Source organism: Oncorhynchus masou, chromosome 1, assembly GCF_036934945.1.
Source record: "Oncorhynchus masou masou isolate Uvic2021 chromosome 1, UVic_Omas_1.1, whole genome shotgun sequence".
Lineage (NCBI taxonomy): Eukaryota > Metazoa > Chordata > Actinopteri > Salmoniformes > Salmonidae > Oncorhynchus > Oncorhynchus masou.
Window position 1 is genome coordinate 11,827,527 of NC_088212.1, and position 26,278 is coordinate 11,853,804.

Here is a 26,278-nt window from a genome sequence, read left to right on the forward strand (position 1 = left end):
AAAAGACACTGGGAAACAAATTCATCTTTTAGCAGGACAACAACATAAAACACAAGGCCAAATATACACTGGAGTTACAAGCAACGTTCCTGAGTGGCCTACTGTAGTTACAGTTTGACTTTAATCTGGTTGAAAAGCTAAGGCAAAAGACTTAAAAATGGCTGTCTAGCAATGATCAACAACCAACTTGACAGAGATTGAATAATTATTTAAATAATAATGTGCGCTTATTGTAAAATCCAGGTGTTTAAAGCTCTTAGAGACCCAGAAAGACAAATCTGTAATCTCTGACAAAATTGATTCGACCATGTATTGACTCAGGGGTGTGAATATTCCTTTTCAATAAATGTACAAAAATGTCTGATAAAATGTGTTCACGTTGTCATTTATAGGGTGTTATGTGTAGATGGGTGAGATATTTACATTTATTTAATCAATTTAATTTAATCAAGGGCTGTGAAACTGTTTGAAGCCACTGTATGTCTACAGTGCCTTGCGAAAGTATTCGGCCCCCTTGAACTTTGCGACCTTTTGCCATATTTCAGGCTTCAAACATAAAGATATAAAACGGTATTTTTTTGTGAAGAATCAACAACAAGTGGGACACAATCATGAAGTGGAACGACATTTATTGGATATTTCAAACTTTTTTAACAAATCAAAAACTGAAAAATTGGGCGTGCAAAATTATTCAGCCCCCTTAAGTTAATACTTTGTAGCGCCACCTTTTGCTGTGATTACAGCTGTAAGTCACTTGGGGTATGTCTCTATCAGTTTTGCACATCGAGAGACTGAAATTCTTTCCCATTCCTCCTTGCAAAACAGCTCGAGCTCATTGAGGTTGGATGGAGAGTATTTGTGAACAGCAGTTTTCAGTTCTTTCCACAGATTCTCGATTGGATTCAGGTCTGGACTTTGACTTGGCCATTCTAACACCTGGATATGTTTATTTTTGAACCATTCCATTGTAGATTTTGCTTTATGTTTTGGATCATTGTCTTGTTGGAAGACAAATCTCCATCCCAGTCTCAGGTCTTTTGCAGACTCCATCAGGTTTTCTTCCAGAATGGTCCTGTATTTGGCTCCATCCATCTTCCCCTCAATTTTAACCATCTTCCCTGTCCCTGCTGAAGAAAAGCAGGCCCAAACCATGATGCTGCCATCACCATGTTTGACAGTGGGTATGGTGTGTTCAGGGTGATGAGCTGTGTTGCTTTTACGCCAAACATAACGTTTTGCATTGTTGTCAAAAAGTTCAATTTTGGTTTCATCTGACCAGAGCACCTTCTTCCACATGTTTGGTGTGTCTCCCAGGTGGCTTGTGGCAAACTTTAAACGACACTTTTTATGGATATCTTTAAGAAATGGCTTTCTTCTTGCCACTCTTCCATAAAGGCCAGATTTGTGCAATATACGACTGATTGTTGTCCTATGGACAGAGTCTCCCACCTCAGCTGTAGATCTCTGCAGTTAATCCAGAGTGATCATGGGCATCTTGGCTGCATCTCTGATCAGCCTTCTCCTTGTATGAGCTGAAAGTTTAGAGGGACTGCCAGGTCTTGGTAGATTTGCAGTGGTCTGATACTCCTTCCATTTCAATATTATCGCTTGCACAGTGCTCCTTGGGATGTTTAAAGCTTGGGAAATCTTTTTGTATCCAAATCCGGCTTTAAACTTCTTCACAACAGTATCTCGGACCTGCCTGGTGTGTTCTTTGTTCTTCATGATGCTCTCTGCGCTTTTAACGGACCTCTGAGACTATCACATTGCAGGTGCATTTATACGGAGACTTGATTACACACAGGTGGATTGTATTTATCATCATTAGTCATTTAGGTCAACATTGGATCATTCAGAGATCCTCACTGAACTTCTGGAGAGAGTTTTCTGCACTGAAAGTAAAGGGGCTGAATAATTTTGCACGCCCAATTTTTAAGTTTTTGATTTGTTCAAAAGGTTTGAAATATCCAATAAATGTCGTTCCACTTCATGATTGTGTCCCATTTGTTGTTGATTCTTCACAAAAAAATACAGTTTTATATCTTTATGTTTGAAGCCTGAAATGTGGCAAAAGGTTGCAAAGTTCAAGGGGGCCGAATACTTTCGCAAGGCACTGTATATGGTGTACATTAGTTGACTAATAATGTAGTTGATGTGAACAAATGATGACATTGCCCCATTGTCATTGTCATCATTAAACAATTAACAGATGAATTGCACCTCATTAGATGCTGGGCTGAGTCGATGGTGTAAGGTGTTAGGGAGTATATACACAGCACCAACCAACACAGAGGGAAAAACAGCCGGATGACTTGACAAATGATCCAGTTCCCGGATGACATCATCAGTCGGGGTCAAAAGTTCAGAGGGTGAGAGTTGGCCTGGAGAGATGCCCATGCGGAGGACGAGGGGAGGAGAACATGCAGGAAGTGTCTCCGTATAGGCCCCTGTGTCGCCACGGTTTTCAGAGAGGCCTGGGGGGCGGGGCTCAGACTCCACACACCAGCTTGTCTCTTTATTTCGGGAAACGTTTTATGACACATGGAGGGAGGAATACCCAGAGGTCCCTGTTGATGCACACGCCATTTCGGTCGGCAGCTGGGCTGCTGCTGTTTACAACGTGACTGTGTATGGGTGAGGAGGGAGGGAGGGAGACGGATATCGAATAGCGAGGAAGTAAAAGAGTGTTGCTAATGTGAGTTCTTCATGACCATTACAACTCAATAAAGAAGTGACACTAATGCCCCAGCCGGCAACAGGCCAGGCTGCCACTGCTGCTATTGTTGTTATTGTCACCCTGGTTTACATTATGAGACGACAGGAGAATAATACAGCCTGGGAAAATGAACAGAGATGTGTTGGTTAGAGGCACTTTCAATCAGTGAGAAAATACACAGGCGTAATTACAATCCACATTAGTGTCTTCATTATCGTTAGTATTGAGAGAGGGGGTGCGGCGGTCTAGGTCTATACACTCTATATGCTACGAGTCACAGTTCTACAGCGAAGAGAATGTCTGGGGATCATCCACCTTGGTGCTGGCTAATTTAATCCCAATCTAGTTATAATATATATATATATATATATATGTATGGATTTACTCTACAGAGCAATGTTGTCCCAATATCTCAGAAATGATTATTTCCCTCAATTCTAGCAGAAATGGGCATTGCCATGTAAAGTCCTGAGGTAAACTCCTGTGGTGTATCCACTAAGAACCAAACAAAAGCAAATGGACGAAACCTGAATTTGTCCAACAAGAAATGTTAGTTATAGATGTTTTAAATGCACTCACTCCAAATACACGCCAATCGCCAAATGCTAACGTCAATCCACTGAGGCAAAAAGGACAAAAAAATGTAACTGTGCATTTTCTATATTAGTGGGTTAGGGTCGGGTTAGGGTCGTGTTAGGGTCGGGTTAGGGTCGTTTTAGGGTTGGGTTAGGGTCGGGTTAGGGTCGGGTGGGGAGCTCAGATTTTCACTTTATCACATATAGTCAAACAGTTGTGAATGGGTTAGGAGTAATTGTATGTGTGTGTGTATATGTCTGTGCTACATGCATATTGAGTGAGGTACAGGTCTCAGGCTGCCTCCATCAATCCCAGAGTAGCTGCAATATCTCTTCTGTGTCTGACGCTTCACAACACACCTGCATTACAAAGGCTGCCTCGCACCATAAATCTCCCTCAGAAAATACATTTTCATAATTTTCCCTCTGAAAATAAATGGCTCCCTGTAAATCTGAAAGGCTCAGCAGCGGAAGTGTTTAGGCTGAGATTTGAGGCTCTTGGCACATATTATTATTATTATTATTGTTGTTATTATTATTATTGTTGTTGTTATTATTATTATTACTATTTGGGGCAGCAAGTAGCCTAGTTGTTAGAGCATTGGGCCAGTAACCGAAATGTTGCTGGATTGAATCCCCGAGCTGAAAATGTAAAAATCTGTCGTTCTGCCCTGAACAAGGCAGTTAAACCACTGTTCCCCGGTAGACATCATTGTATATAAGAATTTGTTCTTAACTAACTTGCCTAGTTAAATAGAGATAATATATATATATATACACTGCTCAAAAAAATAAAGGGAACACTTAAACAACACAATGTAACTTCAAGTCAATCACACTTCTGTGAATTCAAACTGTCCACTTAGGAAGCAACACTGATTGACAATAAATTCCACATGCTGTTGTGCAAATGAAATAGACAACTGGTGGAAATGATAGGCAATTAGCAAGACACCCCCAATAAAGGAGTGGTTCTGCAAGTGGTGACCACAGACCACTTCTCAGTTCCTATGCTTCCTGGCTGATGTTTTGGTCACTTTTGAATGCTGGTGGTGCTTTCACTCTAGTGGTAGCATGAGTCTACAACCCACACACAAGTGGCTCAGGTAGTGCAGCTCATCCAGCTGTTGCAAGAAGGTTTGCTGTGTCTGTCAGCGTAGTGTCCAGAGCATGGTTGCGCTACCACGAGACAGGCCAGTATATCAGGAGACGTGGAGGAGGCCGTAGGAGGGCAGCAACCCAGCAGCAGGACCGCTACCGCCACCTTTGTGCAAGGAGGAGCAGGAGGAGCACTGCCAGAGCCCTGCAAAATGACCTCCAGCAGGCCACAAATGTGCATGTGTCTGCTCAAATGTTCAGAAACAGACTCCATGAGGGTGGTATGAGGGCCTGACGTCCACAGGTGGGGGTTGTGCTTACAGCCCAACACCGTGCAGGACGTTTGGCATTTGCCAGAGAACACCGAGATTGGCAAATTCGCCACTGGCACCCTGTGCTCTTCACAGATGAAAGCAGGTTCACACTGAGCACATGTGACAGAGTGACAGAGTCTGGAGACACCGTGGAGAACGTTCTGCTGCCTGCAACATCCTCTAGCATGACCGGTTTGTCGGTGGGTCAGTCATGGTGTGGGGTGGCATTTCTTTGGGGGGCCTCCATGTGCTTGCCAGAGGTAGCTTGACTGCCATTAGGTACCGAGATGAGATCCTCAGACCCCTTGTGAGACCACATGCTGGTGCGGTTGGCCCTGGGTTCCTCCTAATGCAAGACAATGCTAGACCTCATGTGGCTGGAGTGTGTCAGCAGTTCCTGCAAGAGGAAGGTATTGATGCTATGGACTGGCCTGCCCGTTCCCCAGACCTGAATCCAATTGAGCACATCTGGGACATCATGTCTCGCTCCATCCACCAATGCCACGTTGCACCACAGACTGTCCAGGAGTTGGCGGATGCTTTAGTCCAGGTCTGGGAGGAGATCCCTCGGGAGACCATCCGCCACCTCATCAGGAGCATGCCCAGGCGTTGTAGGGAGGTCATACAGGCACATGGAGGCCACACACACTACCGAGCCTCATTTTGACTTGTTTTAAGGACATTACATCAAAGTTGGATCAGCCTGTAGTGTGGTTTTCCTCTTTAATTTTGAGTGTGCCTCCAAATCCAGACCTCCATGGGTTGATCAATTTGATTTCCATTGATAATTTTTGTGTGGTTTTGTTGTCAGCACATTCAACTATGTCAAGAAAAAAGTATTTAATAAGAATATTTCATTCATTCAGATCTAGGATGTGTTATTTTAGTGTTCCTTTTATTGTTTTGAGCAGTGTATATATAATTTGAGGCTCATGGCTGCTCACCAGGAACTGCTGACTATTTAGAAAATACCTATATCTAAATACCTATATCTATAAAATCAGAATGTTTTATTAAATTGTACTAAAAATAAAATCAACTTAATTTTTTTACTGTAAATGATGTTGCAATTTTAAATACACTTTACATATAGTTGGATTTGATTAGATCATCTCATGTACAGTGAGAGAATGATCCCCTGATGATTTTGTACGTTTGCCCACTGACAAAGAAATTATCAGTCTATAATTTTAATGGTAGGTTTATTTGAACAGTGAGAGACGGTATAACAACAACAAAATCCTGGAAAACGCATGTCAAAAATGTTATAAATTGATTTGCATTTTATTAAGGGAAATAAATATTTAAACCCCTCTCAATCAGAAAGATTTCTGGCTCCCAGGTGTCTTTTATACAGGTAACGAGCTGAGATTAGGAACACACTCTTAAAGGGAGTGCTCCTAATCTAAGTTTGTTCCCTGTATATAAAACACCTGTCCACAGAATAAATCAATCACCAGATTCCAACCTCTCCACTATGGCTAAGACCAAGGAGCTCTCCAAGGATGTTAGGGACAAGATTGTAGACCTACACAAGGCTGGAATGGGCTACAAGACCATCGCCAAGCAGCTTGGTGAGAACGTGACAACAGTTGGTGTGATTATTCGCAAATGGAAGAAACACAAAATAACTGTCAATCTCCCTCAGCCTGGGGGATCTCACCTCGTGGAGTTGCAATGATCATGAGAACGGTGAGGAATCAGCCCAGAACTACACGGGAGGAACTTGTCAATGATCTCAAGGCAGCGGGGACCATAGTCACCAAGAAAACAATTGGTAACACGCCGTGAAGGATTGAAGCCCTGCAGTGCCCGCAAGGTCCCCCTGCTCAAGAAAGCACATAGAGGAGGAATACCTATGTGAGAATGCTGTTCATCGACTACAGCTCGGCATTCAACACCATAGTACCCTCCAAGCTCGTCATCAAGCTCGAGACCCTGGGTCTCGACCCCGCCCTGTGCAACTGGGTACTGGACTTCCTGACGGGCCGCCCCCAGGTGGTGAGGGTAGGTAACAACATCTCCTCCCCGCTGATCCTCAACACTGGGGCCCCACAAGGGTGCGTTCTGAGCCCTCTCCTGTACTCCCTGTTCACCCACGACTGCGTGGCCACGCACGCCTCCAACTCAATCATCAAGTTTGCGGACGACACAACAGTGGTAGGCTTGATTACCAACAACGACGAGACGGCCTACAGGGAGGAGGTGAGGGCCCTCAGAGTGTGGTGTCAGGAAAATAAAACTAAGGAGATGATTGTGGACTTCAGGAAACAGCAGAGGGAACACCCCCCCATCCACATCGATGGAACAGTAGTGGAGAGAGTAGCAAGTTTTAAGTTCCTCGGCATACACATCACAGACAAACTGAATTGGTCCACTCACACAGACAGCATCGTGAAGAAGGCGCAGCAGCGCCTCTTCAACCTCAGGAGGCTGAAGAAATTCGGCTTGTCACCAAAAGCACTCACAAACTTCTACAGATGCACAATCGAGAGCATCCTGGCGGGCTGTATCACCGCCTGGTACGGCAACTGCTCCGCCCTCAACCGCAAGGCTCTCCAGAGGGTAGTGAGGTCTGCACAACGCATCACCGGGGGCAAACTACCTGCCCTCCAGGACACCTACACCACCCGATGTTACAGGAAGGCCATAAAGATCATCAAGGACATCAACCACCCGAGCCACTGCCTGTTCACCCCGCTATCATCCAGAAGGAGAGGTCAGTACAGGTGCATCAAAGCTGGGCCCGAGAGACTGAAAAACAGCTTCTATCTCAAGGCCATCAGACTGTTAAACAGCCACCACTAACATTGAGTGGCTGCTGCCAACACACTGACACTGACTCAACTCCAGCCACTTTAATAATGGGAATTGATGGGAAATGATGTAAATATATCACTAGCCACTTTAAACAATGCTACCTTATATAATGTTACTTACCCTACATTATTCATCTCATATGCATACGTATATACTGTACTCTATATCATCGACTGCATCCTTATGTAATACATGTATCACTAGCCACTTTAACTATGCCACTTTGTTTACATACTCATCTCATTTGTATATACTGTACTCGATACCATCTACTGTATCTTGCCTATGCTGCTCTGTACCATCACTCATTCATATATCCTTATGTACATATTCTTTATCCCCTTACACTGTGTATAAGACAGTAGTTTAGGAATTGTTAGTTAGATTACTTGTTGGTTATTACTGCATTGTCGGAACTAGAAGCACAAGCATTTCGCTACACTCGCATTAACATCTGCTAACCATGTGTATGTGACAAATAAAATTTGATTTGATTTGATTTGATACATGCCCGTCTGAAGTTTGCCAATGAACACCTGAATGATTTAGAGGACAACTAGGTGAAAGTGTTGTGGTCAGATGAGACCAAAATGGAGCTCTTTGGCATCAACTCAACTCGCCGTGTTTGGAGGAGGAGGAATGCTGCCTATGACCCAAGAACAGCATCCCCACTGTCAAACATGGAGGTGGAAACATTATGCTTTGAGGGTGTTTTTCTGCTAAGGGGACCGGACAACTTCACCGCATCAAAGGGACGATGGACGGGGCCATGTACCGTCAAATCTACAATCAGTTAGAACCTCCTTCCCTCAGCCAGGGTATTGAAAATGGCTCGTGGGTATTCCAGCAATGACCCAACACACACGGCCAAGGCAACAAAGGAGTGGCTCAAGAAGAAGCACATTAAGGTCCTGGAGTAGCCTAGCTGGTCTCCAGACCTTATCCCATAGAACATCTGTGGAGGGAGCTGAAGGTTCGAGTTGCCAAACGTCAGCCTCAAAACCTTAATGACTTATAGAAGATCTGCAAAGAGGAGTGGGACAAAATCCCTCCTGAGATGTGCGCAAACCTGGTGACCAACTACAAGAAACGTCTGACCTCTGTGATTGCCAACAAGGGTTTTGCCACCAAGTACTAAGTCATGTTTTGCAGAGGGGTCAAATACTTATTTCCCTCATTAAAATGCAAATCAATTTATAACATTTTTGACATGGATTTTTCTGGATTCTTTTGTTGTTATTCTGTCTCGCACCGTTCAAATAAATTTACCATTAAAACTATAGACTGATCATTTCTTTGTCAGTGGGCAAACATACAAATCAGCAGGGGACCAAATACTATTTTCCCGCACTGTATGTTGGAATTGTCAACCTGGCACCATTCACATGGATCACCAGATGCTCTGATGAACATTCCGTTTCTGTATGGATAACTGAGATCCTTACAATAATTATAATAAAGGATTAACTTTAATGTCCCAGAGTCTTAGACACACAGTACTGTTGTACACAAAATAAACACTGTACATTACTGCCAATAAGTGTACATTTGTCATAACTTATGATCTCTCTCAGTAAAGTCAAGCTCTATAAATATTAAAACAGCAAACACTGTATAGACTAGCTACCTTGGATCATTTCAAATATTTCTGTAAATATTTTGTAATAATAATCAAGAACAGCTAAAAAGCTAATTATAGTTTCTGCCTAATACGCTCGTACACTCACAGAACTGGATTAGTAGGGATACATGTACAGCACAAGTCTCAACTGTCCAAATCCCGTTTTGGAGAGGTGGCTGGGGATTGGTCAGAAGTGGGGCCAATGCTCAACCAATACAAAGGCTGCTTCTATGGTGGTAGCAGACTCTGGTAACGTCCCAAATTGCACTCTACTCCTTATATAGTCCACTGCTTTATAACAAGGGGCCTAAAGGGAGCCCCATAGGGCTCTGATAATGCACTACGTATGGAATAGGGAGCCATTGGGGATGCAGACTTTGGGGTCGGCTTCCTCTCTACCCACCATCAACAACAATGGGCCTACTTAATCATGTGGCCACTCCAGTGTAGCTGTGTTATCGATCCCTGCGCATGTTCTCTGCTCGAGGAATCTCGACGGGTTCCACAGTGACTCCAACATCCAACTGGGAATGAACCATGTTTTAACCTGTCTTCCCAGAGGAGCTGTAGCATCATGGCCCAGGCCTGGGAGGCTTGGTAATATTCACCCTGTTTTAACCTGTCTTCCCCGAGGAGCTGTAGCATCATGGCCCAGGCCTGGGAGGCTTGGTAATATGCACCCTGTTTTAACCTGTCTTCCCAGAGTGGCTGTAGCATCAAGGTCCAGGCCTGGGAGGCTTGGTAATATGCACCCTGTTTTAACCTGTCTTCCCAGAGGAGCTGTAGCATCATGGCCCAGGCCTGGGAGGCTTGGTAATATGCAGTCCTGTTTTAACCTGTCTTCCCAGAGGAGCTGTAGCATCATGGCCCAGGCCTGGGAGGCTTGGTAATATGCACCCTGTTTTAACCTGTCTTCCCAGAGGAGCTGTAGCATCAAGGCCCAGGCCTGGGAGGCTTGGTAATATGCACCCTGTTTTAACCTGTCTTCCCAGAGGAGCTGTAGCATCATGGCCCAGGCCTGGGAGGCTTGGTAATATGCACCCTGTTTTAACCTGTCTTCCCAGAGGAGCTGTAGCATCAAGGCCCAGGCCTGGGAGGCTTGGTAATATGCACCCTGTTTTAACCTGTCTTCCCAGAGGAGCTGTAGCATCATGGCCCAGGCCTGGGAGGCTTGGTAATATGCACCCTGTTTTAACCTGTCTTCCCAGAGGAGCTGTAGCATCATGGCCCAGGCCTGGGAGGCTTGGTAATATGCAGTCCTGTTTTAACCTGTCTTCCCAGAGGAGCTGTAGCATCATGGCCCAGGCCTGGGAGGCTTGGTAATATGCAGTCCTGTTTTAACCTGTCTTCCCAGAGGAGCTGTAGCATCATGGCCCAGGCCTGGGAGGCTTGGTAATATGCAGTCCTGTTTAAACCTGTCTTCCCCGAGGAGCTGTAGCATCATGGCCCAGGCCTGGGAGGCTTGGTAATATGAAGTCCTGTTGGGAAATGTCCTACTCTAACAGATGAAGTTGCGAGCCCTGTGTAGGATAGACTAGAGCCCAGTCCCCAGATCTCTTTGTGCTTTTGCCTACTCCATTGACAAGCCAAACAGTCTGGCAATTCGGCATTCTCTAAATATGAACATTATATCATTAATGAGCTGGAGGAGAAAGAGGATTTTAGCCTGATTCAATAACCACTACAGCTACCCTTCAATCACACATTTGGTGATTGTTTATTTTTTTTGTTCCACATATCGTATTTGGCATGACAATTCCATAAGGAGATGACAAAAGAACCCAGGCTAGATAGAGTGATAAACTCTGATCTGGAACCCAGGCTAGATAGAGTGATAAACTCTGATCTGGAACCCAGGCTAGTTAGACTTATAAACTCTGATAGGAGCGACACCTGTGTGAACTCTCAAGCCCAAATCCCTCGGTACACAGACACAGAACCCCTATCGTTTTCTGTCTTCAGATTGCACCACTAGACCTGGAGTGGGCAACCCAATTCATTTACACATACACACGGTATTATCCCCAATTTACACAATCCAGAGTCTCCAAAGCCAGACGAAGACGAGGCGATGCGTAAGAGAACATTGTAACATCTCAAAGAGCTCAGGCTTAGAGACTGGTAGGGTTAATACCTTGGATAGGAGCATCTTCTGGTGAACGGGGCGGACAGCCGCAGAGAGTCGTTATAGCACTACACAACGCCACAGTGCAACTGGCAGTGTGAGACCCAAAATGGTTCTGAAGGATGTTCTTCTGGGAGCCACACTTATTTAGCCAGGCTTGATGCTTTTAACCTGGTGCAGTGGACCATGGGAGATAACCTCCATAGGGACAGACGGGGGAGGTGGAGATGAAGCTGCCTCCCTCCCACACACAGGACCGGACAGACGGATCTACACACTTACACATCTAGTGATAAACAATCCCTATCTCTCCGCCTCTCTCTCTCTTTCTCTCTCAGGCACAAACACACACACATAAAAACACATACACACAGTCTCTCTCTCTCTCTCTCTCTCTCTCTGTCCCTCTCTCCCTCTCTCCCTCTCTCCAGTATGTACACATATAATCCAGTGTAATGAAGGTGGATGGAGATGGACATTAACTATGTTGGTGCATTGACTCTGGTCCTCCAGAATGCAGGGAGTTCAGGCCGTTATCCATTAGCATGCTAATGTATGCCAAGCTGTGAGTCCATCAGATCTCCATCACACATCTTCATACATCATTGAATCCTTCTCTATGAATATCAGCTATAGTGCATCCCTCCCCACTTCCTACTCTCTGCACCCCCCTTCTCAGCATACCTGGGTTGACATACTATTCAAATTTTTTCAAATACTTTAAGAATGTTTGCTTAAGCCTGCGAGGAGTGCCAGGTGGGTGGGGTTTGCCTCTTGAAACCTTCCCATTGGTTCCATTGGTCAATCGAGCACAGATACAGTATTAGAAATGATTTTGAATAGTATATGAGCCCAGGACCGCTTCCCTCTCTTCCCATAACACCACCGTCGGCCGATCCTTACCGTATTCCTGGTCGTAGAAGATGATGAACTTCTGCCAGCTGTACTCGCTGACCACTTGGAGGATGACGTCGTTGAGGTAGACGGGCGGGCGAACAAAGAGGGTGTAGTCGTCCTGGCGACCGCGGCTGACAAGGGGACAGCTGGAGCGAGGGGTGCCGGCGGGGGCACGCTGGATGAACAGGTGCGGGATGTGCATGGCGTCCGCCAGCGTCTGCAGGGAGCCCGCCGACATACAGCCAACTGAGCTAATAAGAGCCAGGATCCCCCTGTTCATCAACTCACAGGCTGCACAGTGGGAGATAGAGGGGGAGGTGGGGGGAAGAGGGGTAGGAGGGAGGGATTAGGGGAAGAAAGAGAGAGAGAGAGAGAGAGAGAGAGAGAGAGAGAAGAGAGAGAGACAGAGAGACAGAGAGACAGAGAGAGAGAGAGAGAGACAGAGAGAGAGAGAGAGAGAGACAGAGAGAGAGAGAGAGAGAGAGTTATTATAGTTCTCAAACTGAGTAAGAGAAAAGGGTATAGTTATGGACATACAGTAATGACATATACACACTGTGCCACTCTTTTCTTGGAGGAATCTGGATTATTACTGTATGATAAAATTGTTAGCTTAAATCAGGAGCCAGCAGCAAAAGCAGGGGCTGATATATGATTCTTCTATCATTTTAATTACCGTGCTGGAACAGTGTGACTATCATTCCTTCCACTCCATTTACAGATTCCTTTAAAAGCGATATTTTTAGAGACTGTGTGAATTCTGTGGCTATGACCAGGCAAGTCATTACTGGGACACAGACTGACAACCGGAGTAGCTATGTATGTATGTATGTAGGTATGTATGTACTGTATGTATGTATGTATGTATGTATGTATGTATGTACTGTATGTATGTATGTATGTATGTATGTACTGTATGTATGTATGTACTGTATGTATGTATGTATGTAGGTATGTATGTACTGTATGTATGTATGTATGTATGTACTGTATGTATGTACTGTATGTATGTATGTACTGTATGTATGTATGTACTGTATGTATGTACTGTATGTATGTATGTATGTACTGTATGTATGTATGTACTGTATGTATGTATGTACTGTATGTATGTATGTATGTATGTACTGTATGTATGTATGTATGTACTGTATGTATGTATGTATGTATGTATGTATGTATGTACTGTATGTATGTATGTATGTACTGTATGTATGTATGTATGTATGTATGTATGTATGTATGTATGTATGTATGTATGTATGTATGTATGTATGTATGTATGTATGTATGTATGTATGTATGTATGTATGTATGTACTGTATGTACGCATGCACGCATATAAGCACACAAACACACACCCAGACAGCCACACACACACATCTACCCTCCTAGTTCTGGGCTGTGTAGCAAGGCCAACAACACCCCACCCACAACCACACACATATCTTTCCACCTACTCACATACGCACACACACACACACAATTAAACACCCACGCCAACAGGAAGCATCTGTGACAACACCAGTGTCCCTGTGCATCACAGCCTCCTCTCATCTCAAAGGAATTCGACTCCACGCGGTGTGTATACTCGGCTGAATCAGGCTATTTTAAAAGCGTACCTCTAAGGCCGTGTAGCCTGGCCAACAACACCCTACCTCCAACCTCTCCTTCACTACTCCATTCGTCCCCCACCCCCTCACCACATTGGCCTGCCTGCCCACTCGTCCCTTGCACCAGCTCACTCCCCAGGATGCACGCTGACACTAGACACCAACATTCATCTCACTTCTAACGCTGGTTTTCTTGTCACAGAGTTGGGAAGGTGAAACATGGAGTGGCTAGTGGAGCTGTGATGCAGAGTAATTTGCCAACTCTGACAGATAAATAGAAGTGTCAAGTAAGGGTGTGCTAGAACAGAGGAGGCAGGAATAATGCTGCTAAGAAAACCTGAACGAAAAAAGGAGAGAGAGAGAGAGAGAGAGAGAGAGAGAGAGAGAGAGAGCGAAAGAGAGCTAGAGAGAGAGACAGAAAGAGAGAGAGAGAGCAATAGAGAGAGAAAGACAGAGAAAAAAAGAGTTAGAGAGGGAGCGAGAGAGAGCTAGAGAGAGAGCTAGAGAGAGAGCTAGAGAGAGAGCTAGAGAGAGAGCTAGAGAGGGAGCGAGAGAGGGAGCGAGAGAGAGCTAGAGAGGGAGCGAGAGAGAGCTAGAGAGAGAGCAAGAGAGGGAGCGAGAGAGAGCTAGAGAGAGAGCTAGAGAGAGAGCTAAAGCGAGAGCTAGAGCGAGAGCTAGAGAGAGAGCTAGAGAGGGAGCTAGAGAGGGAGCTAGAGAGAGAGCTAGAGAGGGAGCGAGAGAGAGCTAGAGAGAGAGCTAGAGAGAGAGCTAGAGAGAGAGCTAGAGAGGGAGCTAGAGAGGGAGCTAGAGAGAGAGCTAGAGAGAGAGCGAGAGAGGGATAGAGAGAGCGAGAGAGGGAGCGAGAGAGAGCTAGAGAGAGAGCTAGAGAGAGAGCTCGAGAGAGAGCTAGAGAGGGAGCTAGAGAGAGAGCTAGAGAGGGAGCGAGAGAGAGCTAGAGAGAGCTAGAGAGAGAGCTAGAGAGGGAGCTAGAGAGAGAGCTAGAGAGGGAGCAAGAGAGAGCTAGAGAGAGAGCTAGAGAGATAACACAAACTCTCAACAGCAGCACTGCCATTGGAGGAGCAAGGATCTCTCTCTCTTTCTCTCTCTCTCTCTCACTCTCTCGGTCTTTCTGCCTCTCTCTCTAGTTCTCTCTCTCTCTCTTACTAAGGCGCAAGGCACCAAGGTTAACACAGCCGACACATTTCTTATTAATCATCTTATGTGACTAGAAAAGTGATGATGTGGTGTAAAACTTCAAAAAAAGTTATCCAACATTTTTTTTTCTCATAAACTTAAAAGTTGAAATACTCTTGAAGGCTGCACTTTATAAACTCAGCCTTGAATAATGAATCAATCTTACAATATATAATTACTTGTAAACTGGGCGGTTCAAGCTCTGAATGCTGATTGGCTGACAGCTGTGGTATATCAGACTGTATACCACGAGTATGACAAAACATTTATTTTTACTGCTTTAGTTACATTGGTAACCAGTTTATAATAGCAATAAGGCAAATCAAATCCAAGTTTGTTTGTCACATGCGCTGAATACAACAGTGAAATGCACCTCAGGGGTTTGTGTTATATGGGCAATATACCACGGATAGGGGCTGTATCCAGGCACTCAGCGTTGTGTCGTGTTTAAGAACAGCCCTTAGCCGTGGTATATTAGCCATATATCACACGACCTCGTGCCTTATTGGTTAAGTATAAAACAGACTATGTGGCTTTATCAGTATTGAATTAGTAATGGCATCAATGACACATAATTTTTTTCCTTTTAAGGGGCAATCTATGATTGGCACATTAATGACACTATGGCTATAAAATGATTACTACTGCCTTAAAGAGTATTTCTCTGATGGATTAATGGACATAATGGACCTAATGCAGTCTTTTTTCATCTGAATATGCTTTGAATATGAATATGCATCTGAATATGCTTTCGCTAACATGTAGGGCGATCACTCAACCAGCCTCGCTTAGTGGCGTCATGGCTTCGGTGGAGGATAGCCAGGCTAATCGTCATGGCTTCGGTGGAGGATAGCCAGGCTAATCGTCATGGCTTCAGTGGAGGATAGCCAGGCTAATCGTCATGGCTTCGGTGGAGGATAGCCAGGCTAATCGTCATGGCTTCAGTGGAGGATAGCCAGGCTAATCGTCATGGCTTCAGTGGAGGATAGCCAGGCTAATCGTCATGGCTTCGGTGGAGGATAGCCAGGCTAATCGTCATGGCTTCAGTGGAGGATAGCCAGGCTAATCGTCATGGCTTCAGTGGAGGATAGCCAGGCTAATCGTCATGGCTTCAGTGGAGGATAGCCAGGCTAATCGTCATGGCTTCGTGGAGGATAGCCAGGCTAATCGTCATGGCTTCAGTGGAGGATAGCCAGGCTAATCGTCATGGCTTCGTGGAGGATAGCCAGGCTAATCGTCATGGCTTCGGTGGAGGATAGCCAGGCTAATCGTCATGGCTTCAGTGGAGGATAGCCAGGCTAATCGTCATGGCTTCGGTGGAGGATAGCCAGGCTAATCGTCATGGCTTCGGTGGAGGATAGCCAGGCTAATCGTCATGGCTTCGGTGGAGGATAGCCAGGCTAATCGTCATGGCTTCGGTGGAGGATAGCCAGGCTAATCGTCACGGCTTCAGTGGAGGATAGCCAGGCTAATCGTCATGGCTTCAGTGGAGGATAGCCAGGCTAATCGTCATGGCTTCGGCGGAGGCTAATCTGCACTTATTGAGACACTTTGGAGAATTAGCACCCTCATCTCTTACATCAAACCCTTAAGTCAGCAGGGTTCTCAAATCTTTTCTCATTAGTGTATGTTAACTCCTTAACCGCGGCTTGGCGCAACCCCGACCACCTTGTTACATCATTGAAACGTGCGAGACATAGTGCGGCAGAAGGAAATACAACAACTGTACTGGTACCAGGTAACAAAAGAGAAAAAACTCAAGGTTGCAATGGACAACACACAACAACCTTGAATCATGACTTCAGAGTACAGTTCACTTGAGTCCCAGGAGTAGCATGGCCAGTTAACCAGCCAGGGTTTGTTCTAACTAGGTGTGTGTGTGTGTGTGTGTGTGTGTGTGTGTGTGTGTGTGCGTGTGTGTGTGTGTGTGTGTGTGTGTGTGTGTGTGTGTGCGTGTGTGTGTGTGTGTGTGTGTGTGTGTGTGTGTGTGTGTATAGCCCTGATGCTGCAGTCACATGAGAGTGGGAGTGAAGTGACTGCAGACTGTTCTACAGAAAGGCCTCATTTACTCCAGACAGGGGAACATGGAGAGAGATCAATAACATGCTCTGCTGCAGACAAAGCTCTCCACCTCGCTCACTGTCAACTCACCTACCCAATACACTTACTACCATACAGTATGGGGGAGTGAGTGTGTGTGTGTGTGCACACACCTCTGTGTAAGTGTGAATGCGTGTATTTCTGTGTGTGCGTTAGCTGAATGCCTGCACATACGTCAGGATGTTTCTCTTTGTGTGTCTGTGTTTATTTGTTTACTGCTGTTGGCCCTCCTGTCTGTCTGTCTGTCTGTCTGTCTGTCTGTCTGTCTGTCTGTCTGTCTGTCTGTCTGTCTGTCTGTCTGTCTGTCGATCTTGCAGTGCATGCTGGACGTTTTTGAGTTTGAGTGTTTGGTGTGGCGGGCTCTGTCTTAACTTGTTTTATTGCTTCTGTCCTTGGTCTTTCATTTAAAATTTTATTTTCTATGTTGGAGGGTTAATGCACTATTTGTTTTAGCGGTACCCACTGTTTTTTAGGGAGAAAGAGGACAGAGTCTAGTCATGTTATGGATGGTGGTGTAGGGGAGGCTGTGTCTTGTCATGCTATGGATGGTGGTGTAGGTGAGGCTGTGTCTTGTCATGCTATGGATGGTGGTGTAGATGAGGATGTGTCTAGTCATGCTATGGATGGTGGTGTAGGTGAGGCTGTGTCTAGTCATGCTATGGATGGTGGTGTAGGTGAGGCTGTGTCTAGTCATGCTATGGATGGTGGTGTAGATGAGGCTGTGTCTAGTCATGCTAAGGATGGTGGTGTAGATGAGGCTGGGTCTAGTCATGCTAAAGATGGTGGTGTTGATGAGGCTGGGACTAGTCATGCTATGGATGATGGTATACATGGAGCTGGGTCTAGTCATATCATGGATGGTGGTGTAGATGAGGCTGGGTCTAGTCATATCATGGATGGTGGTGTAGATGAGCCTGGGTCTAATCATATCATGGATGGTGGTGTAGCTGAAGCTGGATCTAGTCAGGTTATTGATGGTGGTGTAGATGAGGCTGGGTCTAGTCATATCATGGATAGTGGTGTAGATGAGGCTGGGTCTAGTCAGGTTTTAGATGGTGGTGTAGATGAGGCTGGGTCTAGTCGTGTCATGGATGGTGGTGTAGATTATGCTGGGTCTAGTCATATCATGGATGGTGGTGTAGATGAGGCTGGGTCTAGTCATATCATGGATGGTGGTGTAGATGAGGCTGGGTCTAGTCATATCATGGATGGTGGTGTAGATGAGGCTGGGTCTAGTCACATCATGGTTGGTGGTGTAGCTGAAGCTGGGTCTAGTCAGGTTATTGATGGTGGTGTAGCTGAAGCTGGGTCTAGTCAGGTTATAGATGGTGGTGTAGATGAGGCTGGGTCTAGTCATATCATGGATGGTGGTGTTGATGAGGCTGGGTCTAGTCAGGTTATTGATGGTGGTGTAGCTGAAGCTGGGTCTAGTCAGGTTATAGATGGTGGTGTTGATGAGGCTGGGTCTAGTCAGGTTATGGATGGTGGTGTAGACGAGGCTGGGTCTAGTCAGGTTATGGATGGTGGTGTAGATGAGGCTGGGTCTAGTCAGATTATGCTCGTGGATGAGGAGAATATAGTGGGGAAGCGTAAGCGACTGGGGGGTTGAGGACGGTACCATGTGGAAGAGGAAAAAGGGGGAGAAGAAAGGAGTTGGGATGGGAGAGGCTGGTGTGGTAATAGGCACTAAAGAACCTTTGCCTGGTGTTTGGGGCGGAGGCCCCCGGAGGCATTTTGAGCTTTGCTATTGGTCTCTTTCTTTGTTGGCTTTTCTCCCACTTATGGAGACTCTTTGGGTAGGATCGCTTAATATAAATGGCACCAGAGATGTGGGAAATAGGAGTGTGTTGGGTGAATACAGTTGAAGTCGGAAGTTGAAGTCTTGGAACTCTAGGGGCAGTATTTAATTTTTGGATAAAAAAACGTTCCCATTTTAAACAAGATATTTTGTCACGAAAAGATGCTCGACTATGCATATAATTGACAGATTTGGAAAGAAAACACTCTGACGTTTCCAAAACTGCAAAGATATTATCTGTGAGTGCCACAGAACTGATGCTACAGGCAAAACCAAGATGAAACTTCAAACAGGAAATGAGCAACATTTTTGAAGCGCTTTTTTCCAATGTCTCCTTATATGGCTGTGAATGCGCCTTGAACGAGCCTACAATTTCTGCCGTTTCCCCAAGGTGTCTGCAGCATTGTGACGTATTTGTAGGCATATCATTGGAAGATTGACCATAAGAGACCACATTTACCAGGTGTCCGCCCGGTGTCCTGCGTCGAAATTGGTGCGTAAACTTCAGCTGCAAGTATTTTTCCATGTGATTCAGAGGAGAAAGCAGACTTCCACAAACGATATATCAATGAAGAGATATGTGAAAAACACCTTGAGGATTGATTCTAAACAACGTTTGCCATGTTTCAGTCGATATTATGGAGTTAATTTGGAAAAAAGTTTGGCGTTTTGGTGACTGAATTTTCGTTTTTTTTTGGTAGGCAAACGTGATGTACAAAACGGAGCGATTTCTCCTACACAAAGAATCTTTCAGGAAAAACGGAACATTTGCTATCTAACTGCTACGCTAAATGCTACGCTAAATGCTATGCTAAATGCTACGCTAGCTATCAAATGACAGTGTTGTTAAGAAAAGGCTAAGCTTGAGAGCTAGCATATTCATTTCATTTCATTTGCGATTTTTATGAATAGTTAACGTTGCGTTATGCTAATGAGCTTGAGGCTATAACTGGATACAGGTTTTTTTCGTAGCCAAACGTGAACAAAACGGAGCGATTTGTCCTCCACAAATAATATTATTTTTGAAAAACTGAACATTTGCTATCTAACTGAGAGTCTCCTCATTGAAAACATCTGAAGTTCTTCAAAGGTAAATGATTTTATTTGAATGCTTTTCTTGTTTTTGTGAAAATGTTGCCGGCTTTGTTCTTGGCTTATAGCTATGCTAGCTATCAATACTCTTACACTAATGCTTGTTCAGCTATGGTTGAATAGCATATTTTGAAAATCTGAGATGACAGTGTTGTTAACAAAAGTCTAAGCTTGAGAGCAAATATATTTATTTCATTTCATTTGCGATTTTCATGAATAGTTAACGTTGCGTTATGCTAATGAGCTTGAGGCTATAAATAGGATCCCGGATACGGGATTGCTCGTCGCATGAAGTTAAATACACTTAGGTTGGAGTCATTAAAACTAATTTTTCAACCACTCCACTAATTTCTTGTTAACAAACTATAGTTTTGGCAAGTTGGATAGAACATCTACTTTGTGCATGACACAAGTCATTTTTGCTTGACATCATGGGAAAATTAAAAGAAATCAGCCAAGACTTCAGAAAAAAGAGACCTCTACAAGTCTGGTTCATCCTTGAGAGCAATTTCCAAATGCCCGAAGGTACCACGTTCATCTGTACAAATAATAGTACGCAAGTATAAACACCATGGGACCCAGAAGCCGTCATACCGCTCAGGAAGGAAACAAAAATAGAATTGTTTGGCCATAATGACCATTGTTATGTTTGGAGGAAAAATGGGGAGGCTTGCAAGTCGAAGAACACCATCCCAACCATGAAGCACGGGGTGGCAGCATCATGTTGTGGGGGTCCTTTGCTGCAGGAGGGACTGGTGCACTTCACAAAATAGATGGCATCACGAGGGAGGAAAATTATGTGGATATATTGAAGCAACATCTCAAGACATCAGTCACGAAGTTAAAGCTTGGTCGCAAATGGGTCTTCCAAATGGACAATAACCCCAAGCATACTTCCAAAGTTCTGGCAAAACAAAGTCAAGGTATTGGAGTGGCCATCACAAAGCACTGACCTCAATCCTATAGAACATTTGTGGGCAGAACTGAAAAAGCATGTTCGAGCAAGGAGGCCTACAAACATGATTTAGTTACACCAGCTCTGTCAGGAGGAATGGGACAAAATTCACCCAACGTATTGTGGGAAGCTTGTGGAAGGCTACCCAAAATGTTTGACCCAAGTTAAACAATTTAAAGGCAATGCTACCAAATACTAATTGAGTGTGTGTAAACTTTTGACCTACTGGGAATGTGATGAAATTAATAAAAGCTGAAATAAATGTTTCTCTCTAACTATTATTCTGACATTTCACATTCTTAAAATAAAGTGGTGATCCTAACTGACCTAAGACAGGGAATGTTTACTTGGCTTAAATGTCAGGAATTGTGAAAAACTGAGTTTAAATGTATTTGGCTAAGGTGTATGTAAATTTCCGACCTTAACTGTATATGACAGGTAATCAAGGAGGTGTTGGAGTCCAATTGAGTGTCATTATGCGCTGATGCACGTAACGATGGTGACAGGTTTGCGCCATAACGAGCAGCATGGTGACAGAGAGGCCGGAGAGGGAGCACACGTGACAGCTAGGTTCTCCATGCTCAAGGAGATGGATTCTCTCAGCTACTTCTTCTTTGGTTCGGAAATATAGTAATGAAGCCAAGGGTATGCATTGTCTACGGCCTTCGGATGGGTGTCTGACCTCTGTGGTGGGGGAGATGCTGGAGTGGACTGCAGAGTTTTATACTGATTTGTATAAGGCAGAAGTGTGTGATCCTATGTGTGCTCAGGTTTTGTTTGCAGAACTAAGCTCTCTTTGGCACAGAGGGATGAATTGGACATTCCCCTGTTGTCCCATGAACTGGCAGAGGCCGTAACCCAGATGTTCCCCGGCCGTGCACCGGGGGTCGATGGACTCCCAGTGGAGTTTTATAAAGAATTCTGGGGAATAATTGGACTGGATTACTTTTGCGCGTTGCATAAGTGCGTCAGGGTAGAGTTGGCGATGAGCTGCCGTCAGGCAGCCCAAAAAAGGGGACTTGTGTGAACTTAAGAACAGGAGGCCTGTGGCATTACTCTGTGCAGACTACGAGATACGAGAAGGTCTTCTCTAACAGACTGAAGTCCCATCTCGACTCAGAGAGTACACCAGAACAAGACATAATGTGTACCGGGACACTCAATCACAGACAACTTGTTCTTAATCAGTGACATGTTGGACTTGTCGAGAGGTTTTAACTTTGGACTGGTCTCTTTAGATCAAGAGAAGGCTTTTGATGGCGTGGACCATGAGTATCTGTTTAATGTGATGTCTGTGTTTGGATTTGGGGAAAGGATTTTGTCCTATGTGAAGATGTATGTTGTATGCTGGGGCATCATGTATGGTCAAGGTGGGAGGGGCTCAGTAGGCCAGTCTGGGTGAGACGGGGAATTAGACAAGGTTGCCCTCTATTGAGGCAGTTATATACACTAGCCATTGAGCCTTTTTTGGGCCTGCTACAAAGGAGACTGCAGGGAGTGTGCTGGACAGACATGGGTGTGTTGACAGGCATAGCAGAATCAGCGTACACAGATTACATTTCTGTGATGGTCAGGATATCCAGGCACAAGAGACGAGTCTGAAGGTGTACGAGGGAGCTTCGTCAGCTAAGATAAACTGGAGCAAAAGTGGCCTTGTGGAACTGGAGAGCAGGGAGGCTGCTTTCAGACTAAAGGCGGCGCAGAGACTGCTGTAGCATACTGATGTCGACTGGAGGGAACCAGCATGCGTGCTGCTGATGAGAGCTGGAGGATTAGGGTTGGACCAGCAGCTGTTCCTCATGAAGCTGGAGAGGCTGAGTACAGCAGGCCTCTCAGACTTTCACTCTGCATTGTTGAGGCCCTGACAGCTATTAAGGCCCACACAAGAAGGGGGTGTGGGAGGAGCCTATCTTCCACAACCCAGCCAAATCAAATCAAATCAAATCAAGAAGGGGGTGTGGGAGGAGCCTATCTTCCACAACCCAGCCATCCCTTTGAGATCGGTTCAGTCGGCCACCCTGAAGAAGCGACTGACGGCAGCGGGATTACTAAGGCTGGGTGACCTGCGACTGCTGGGAGAGAAGGGGTTGATGGAGCCCTGGCCACTAACAGCTGATTGGCATGGGTTGAACCGGGAGTCGGGCAGGGGTGTCCTTTCTGTGTTATGAGTGAAACTGTGATTCATGTGTTTTCTGTGTTTTCCAGGTTAATGCCATTAAAGTTTCTATTGGAACGTCTGTGTGAGAGGTTGGGGGTGGGTTTTACTGTTGGGATGTTTATAATGGGGTACAGGTATTCAAATAAGGAGAAGGCCAAATGTGTTTTGTTGAATTTTCTGTTTGCTGAGGCAAAGTTGGCTATTTGGCTAACAAGGAGGAACAGGGTCATGGGTGGGGAGGGGGGTAACAGACCCTTTACTATTGTTTAATGGGATGGTCTCAGGAGATTTGGTGTGTCGGTGGGGGGCTGTCTGTATAGCTGGGGAAGATGTTTCAGGAGATGTGGTGTGTCGTGGGGGGCTGTCTGTATAGCTGGGGAAGTTGTTTCAGGAGATGTGGTGATAGCTGGGGAAGAAGTTTCAGGAGATGTGGTGTGTCGTGGGGGGCTGTCTGTATAGCTGGGGAAGATGTTTCAGGAGATATGGTGTGTTGGGGGGGCTGTCTGTATAGCTGGGGAGCTGTTTTGGATATACGGTTGTAGAAGTGGTGAGATGTTGGTTATTTTAATGTGTGGTGTTGTATCGTAGGGTAGAGGGCAAGGTGAGTATGGTACATGTATGCAGCACTGGATATATTTTGATGTTTTATTTTAAAACTTCTTCAGGATCGGTGTCCCTTCCACGGGACAGTTGAGCTAACGTAGACTAATGCGATTAGCATGAGGTTGTAAGTAACAAGAACATTTACCAGGACATAGACATATCTGATATTGGCAGAAAGCTTAAATTCTTGTTAATCGAACTGCACTGTCCAATTTACAGTAGCTATTATAGTGAAATAATACCATTCTATAGTTTGAGGAGAGTGCACCATTTTGAAGATGAAAAGTTATTCATAAACAAATTAGGCACATTTGGGCAGTCTTGATACAAAATTTTGAACAGAAATGCAATGGTTCATTGGATCAGTCTAAAACTTTAGACATGCCATCTAGTGGATTCAATCTAGCAACCATTTGCTTACTGGCCCAATGCTCTAACCACTAGGCTACCTGCCAAGACAAAAAGTCAAACATCTCTGTCTCTCGCCCTCTCCCTCTCCCTCTCCCTGTCTGTCTGTCTGTCTGTCTGTCTGTCTGTCTGTCTGTCTGTCTGTCTGTCTGTCTGTCTGTCTGTCTGTCTGTCTGTCTGTGCGTAACCTGAGTGTGTTTGTTTTGTGGATTGCTCTCATTCTAAAGCATTTGATTCCATCAATATTTGACAGAAACTTCACCTTACAGACACTTTGAGATGTATGCCAGCTGAAACACACTCCAGTAGGGAATTAACACTTGAATAATAGCCGCAAGGAAGTGTAATGGGTGTGGGATTCCACCCCCTTTCCCTCCCTCCCTCCCTCCTTCCCCTTGCAGTAACACTTTACACTCGCTCTCTCCCTCTTGAAAACTGATGCTGTTGAGTACACAAGATAAATGTATCCCTGGAGATTCCAGAGCTTTCCTTTTTAGAACCGAGGCTTTTGTTGCTGTCACTTTTACGAGAGAGATCTGCAACTCATTCTGTCCTTCTTCCCCGCTCGTTCTGAAAGTCAGAGATACCCTGGCCTTGTGGGATGCTACTGAAGAAGTGATTCGCTCCTCCGCCATCAACGCTAGTAGGGAACCGCTCTGAATGGGAGGCCATAGGTCTGACTGAGCTAACTCAGATTGAACACTGGCCGTCAGAGGGACGGACGGACTCTCTTTTTCTCCCATCCCATTGTCACTGGCCATAAATACCTTTTCATCAATTGCTCAATCCTATTTCGAAAATGGATTGTGTACATTGCCATCTAAATGCCTTGTGTGACTCTGGCTGAATTGCTCACGTACTTGATTATTGTACCTTTGGCCTGGCGAGTCATCTCTGAATCAGTAGTATTCAATCTATTTCACATTTCTCAGTTGTTAGATTTTTTTTAAAGGGAGGTATTACTGTGTTGCTAAAATACTGTTGACGATAGTAGTGACATCCAGCTGGTCTTCCTATTGATTCAATTTGACAAATGAAAAGGAGAGGAGCGGCGGTGTAGTCATCTCCTCACCACGACTTTTCCTCAGCCCAACCTACTTCTCTGCAGAAGTTAGGGAACCAATATCTCTGAGGGGAGAGGCGGGGCGGGGGCCCGGGGCTGGGAGAGGTGGGCGGGGGCCGGGGCTGGGAGGGAGGGGCGGGGGCCCGGAGCTGGGAGAGGCGGGCGGGGGCCGGGGGGCTGGGAGGGGCGGGCGGGGGCCCGGGGGCTGGGAGAGGCGGGGCGGGGGGGGCCGGAGCTCTGAGAGGCGGGCGGGGGCCGGGGCTGGGAGAGGCGGGCGGGGGCCGGGGCTGGGAGAGGCGGGCAGGGGCCAGGGCTGGGAGAGGCGGTCGGGGGCCGGGGCTGGGAGAGGCGGGCGGGGGGCCGGGGCTGGGAGAGGCGGGCGGGGGCCGGGGCTGGGAGAGGCGGGCGGGGGCCCAGGGCTGGGAGAGGCGGTCGGGGGTTCCGGGGAACTGGGAGAGGCGGGGGGGGGCCACTAATTTCAGGCTGGGAGAGGCGGGATAACGGGGGCCGGGGCTGGGAGAGGCGGGCGGGGGCCGGGGCTGGGGAGGCATGGTAAAACGGGGATGGGCCTCCAGCAGGCGGGCGGGGGCCGGGGCTGGGAGAGAGATGGGCGGGGCCCAGGGCTGGGAGAGGCGCATGAAAAAGGTTCATAAAGGGAACATGGGCGTAGGTGGTGGGATCCAACTGGTAGAAAAATCAGACAAAACGCTAATTTCAGAAGCAGTGGTACAGTCAGTAAAAGTTTAAAGATAACATTTCTATCCCCTTTAAATGTAATGAAGGTGCCACATGGTGCGTGGTACAATACCGCAGCAGAATAGTAACGACAAGTAGCTCGTACACCTCCAGCAGGCTGAGGGCATGGTAAAACTGGGAGAGAGATGGGCCTCCAGCAGGCTGAGGGCATGGTAAAACTGGGAGAGAGATGGGCCTCCAGCAGGCTGAGGGCATGGTAAAACTGGGAGAGAGATGGGCCTCCAGCAGGCTGAGGGCATGGTAAAACTGGGAGAGAGATGGGCCTCCAGCAGGATGAGGGCATGGTAAAACTGGGAGAGAGAAGGGCCTCCAGCAGGCTGAGGGCATGGTAAAACTGGGAGAGACATGGGCCTCCAGCAGGCTGAGGGCATG

General features: G+C 45.9%; 1 protein-coding gene across 2 annotated transcripts in view; it reads right to left on the bottom strand.

The window, feature by feature from the left end:
• Positions 1-26,278, bottom strand: part of LOC135515654 (glutamate receptor ionotropic, delta-2) — a 667,356-nt gene that overhangs the window by 283,269 nt on the left and 357,809 nt on the right. For both annotated transcript variants that reach the window (XR_010451847.1, XM_064939353.1), the window contains exon 3: positions 12,173-12,457. Coding sequence is in view for 1 of the 2 variants with exons in the window: in XM_064939353.1 (XP_064795425.1) it covers positions 12,173-12,457 (285 nt within the window). In the remaining variant the exon portion in view is untranslated. The remainder of the gene's footprint in view (positions 1-12,172; positions 12,458-26,278) is intronic.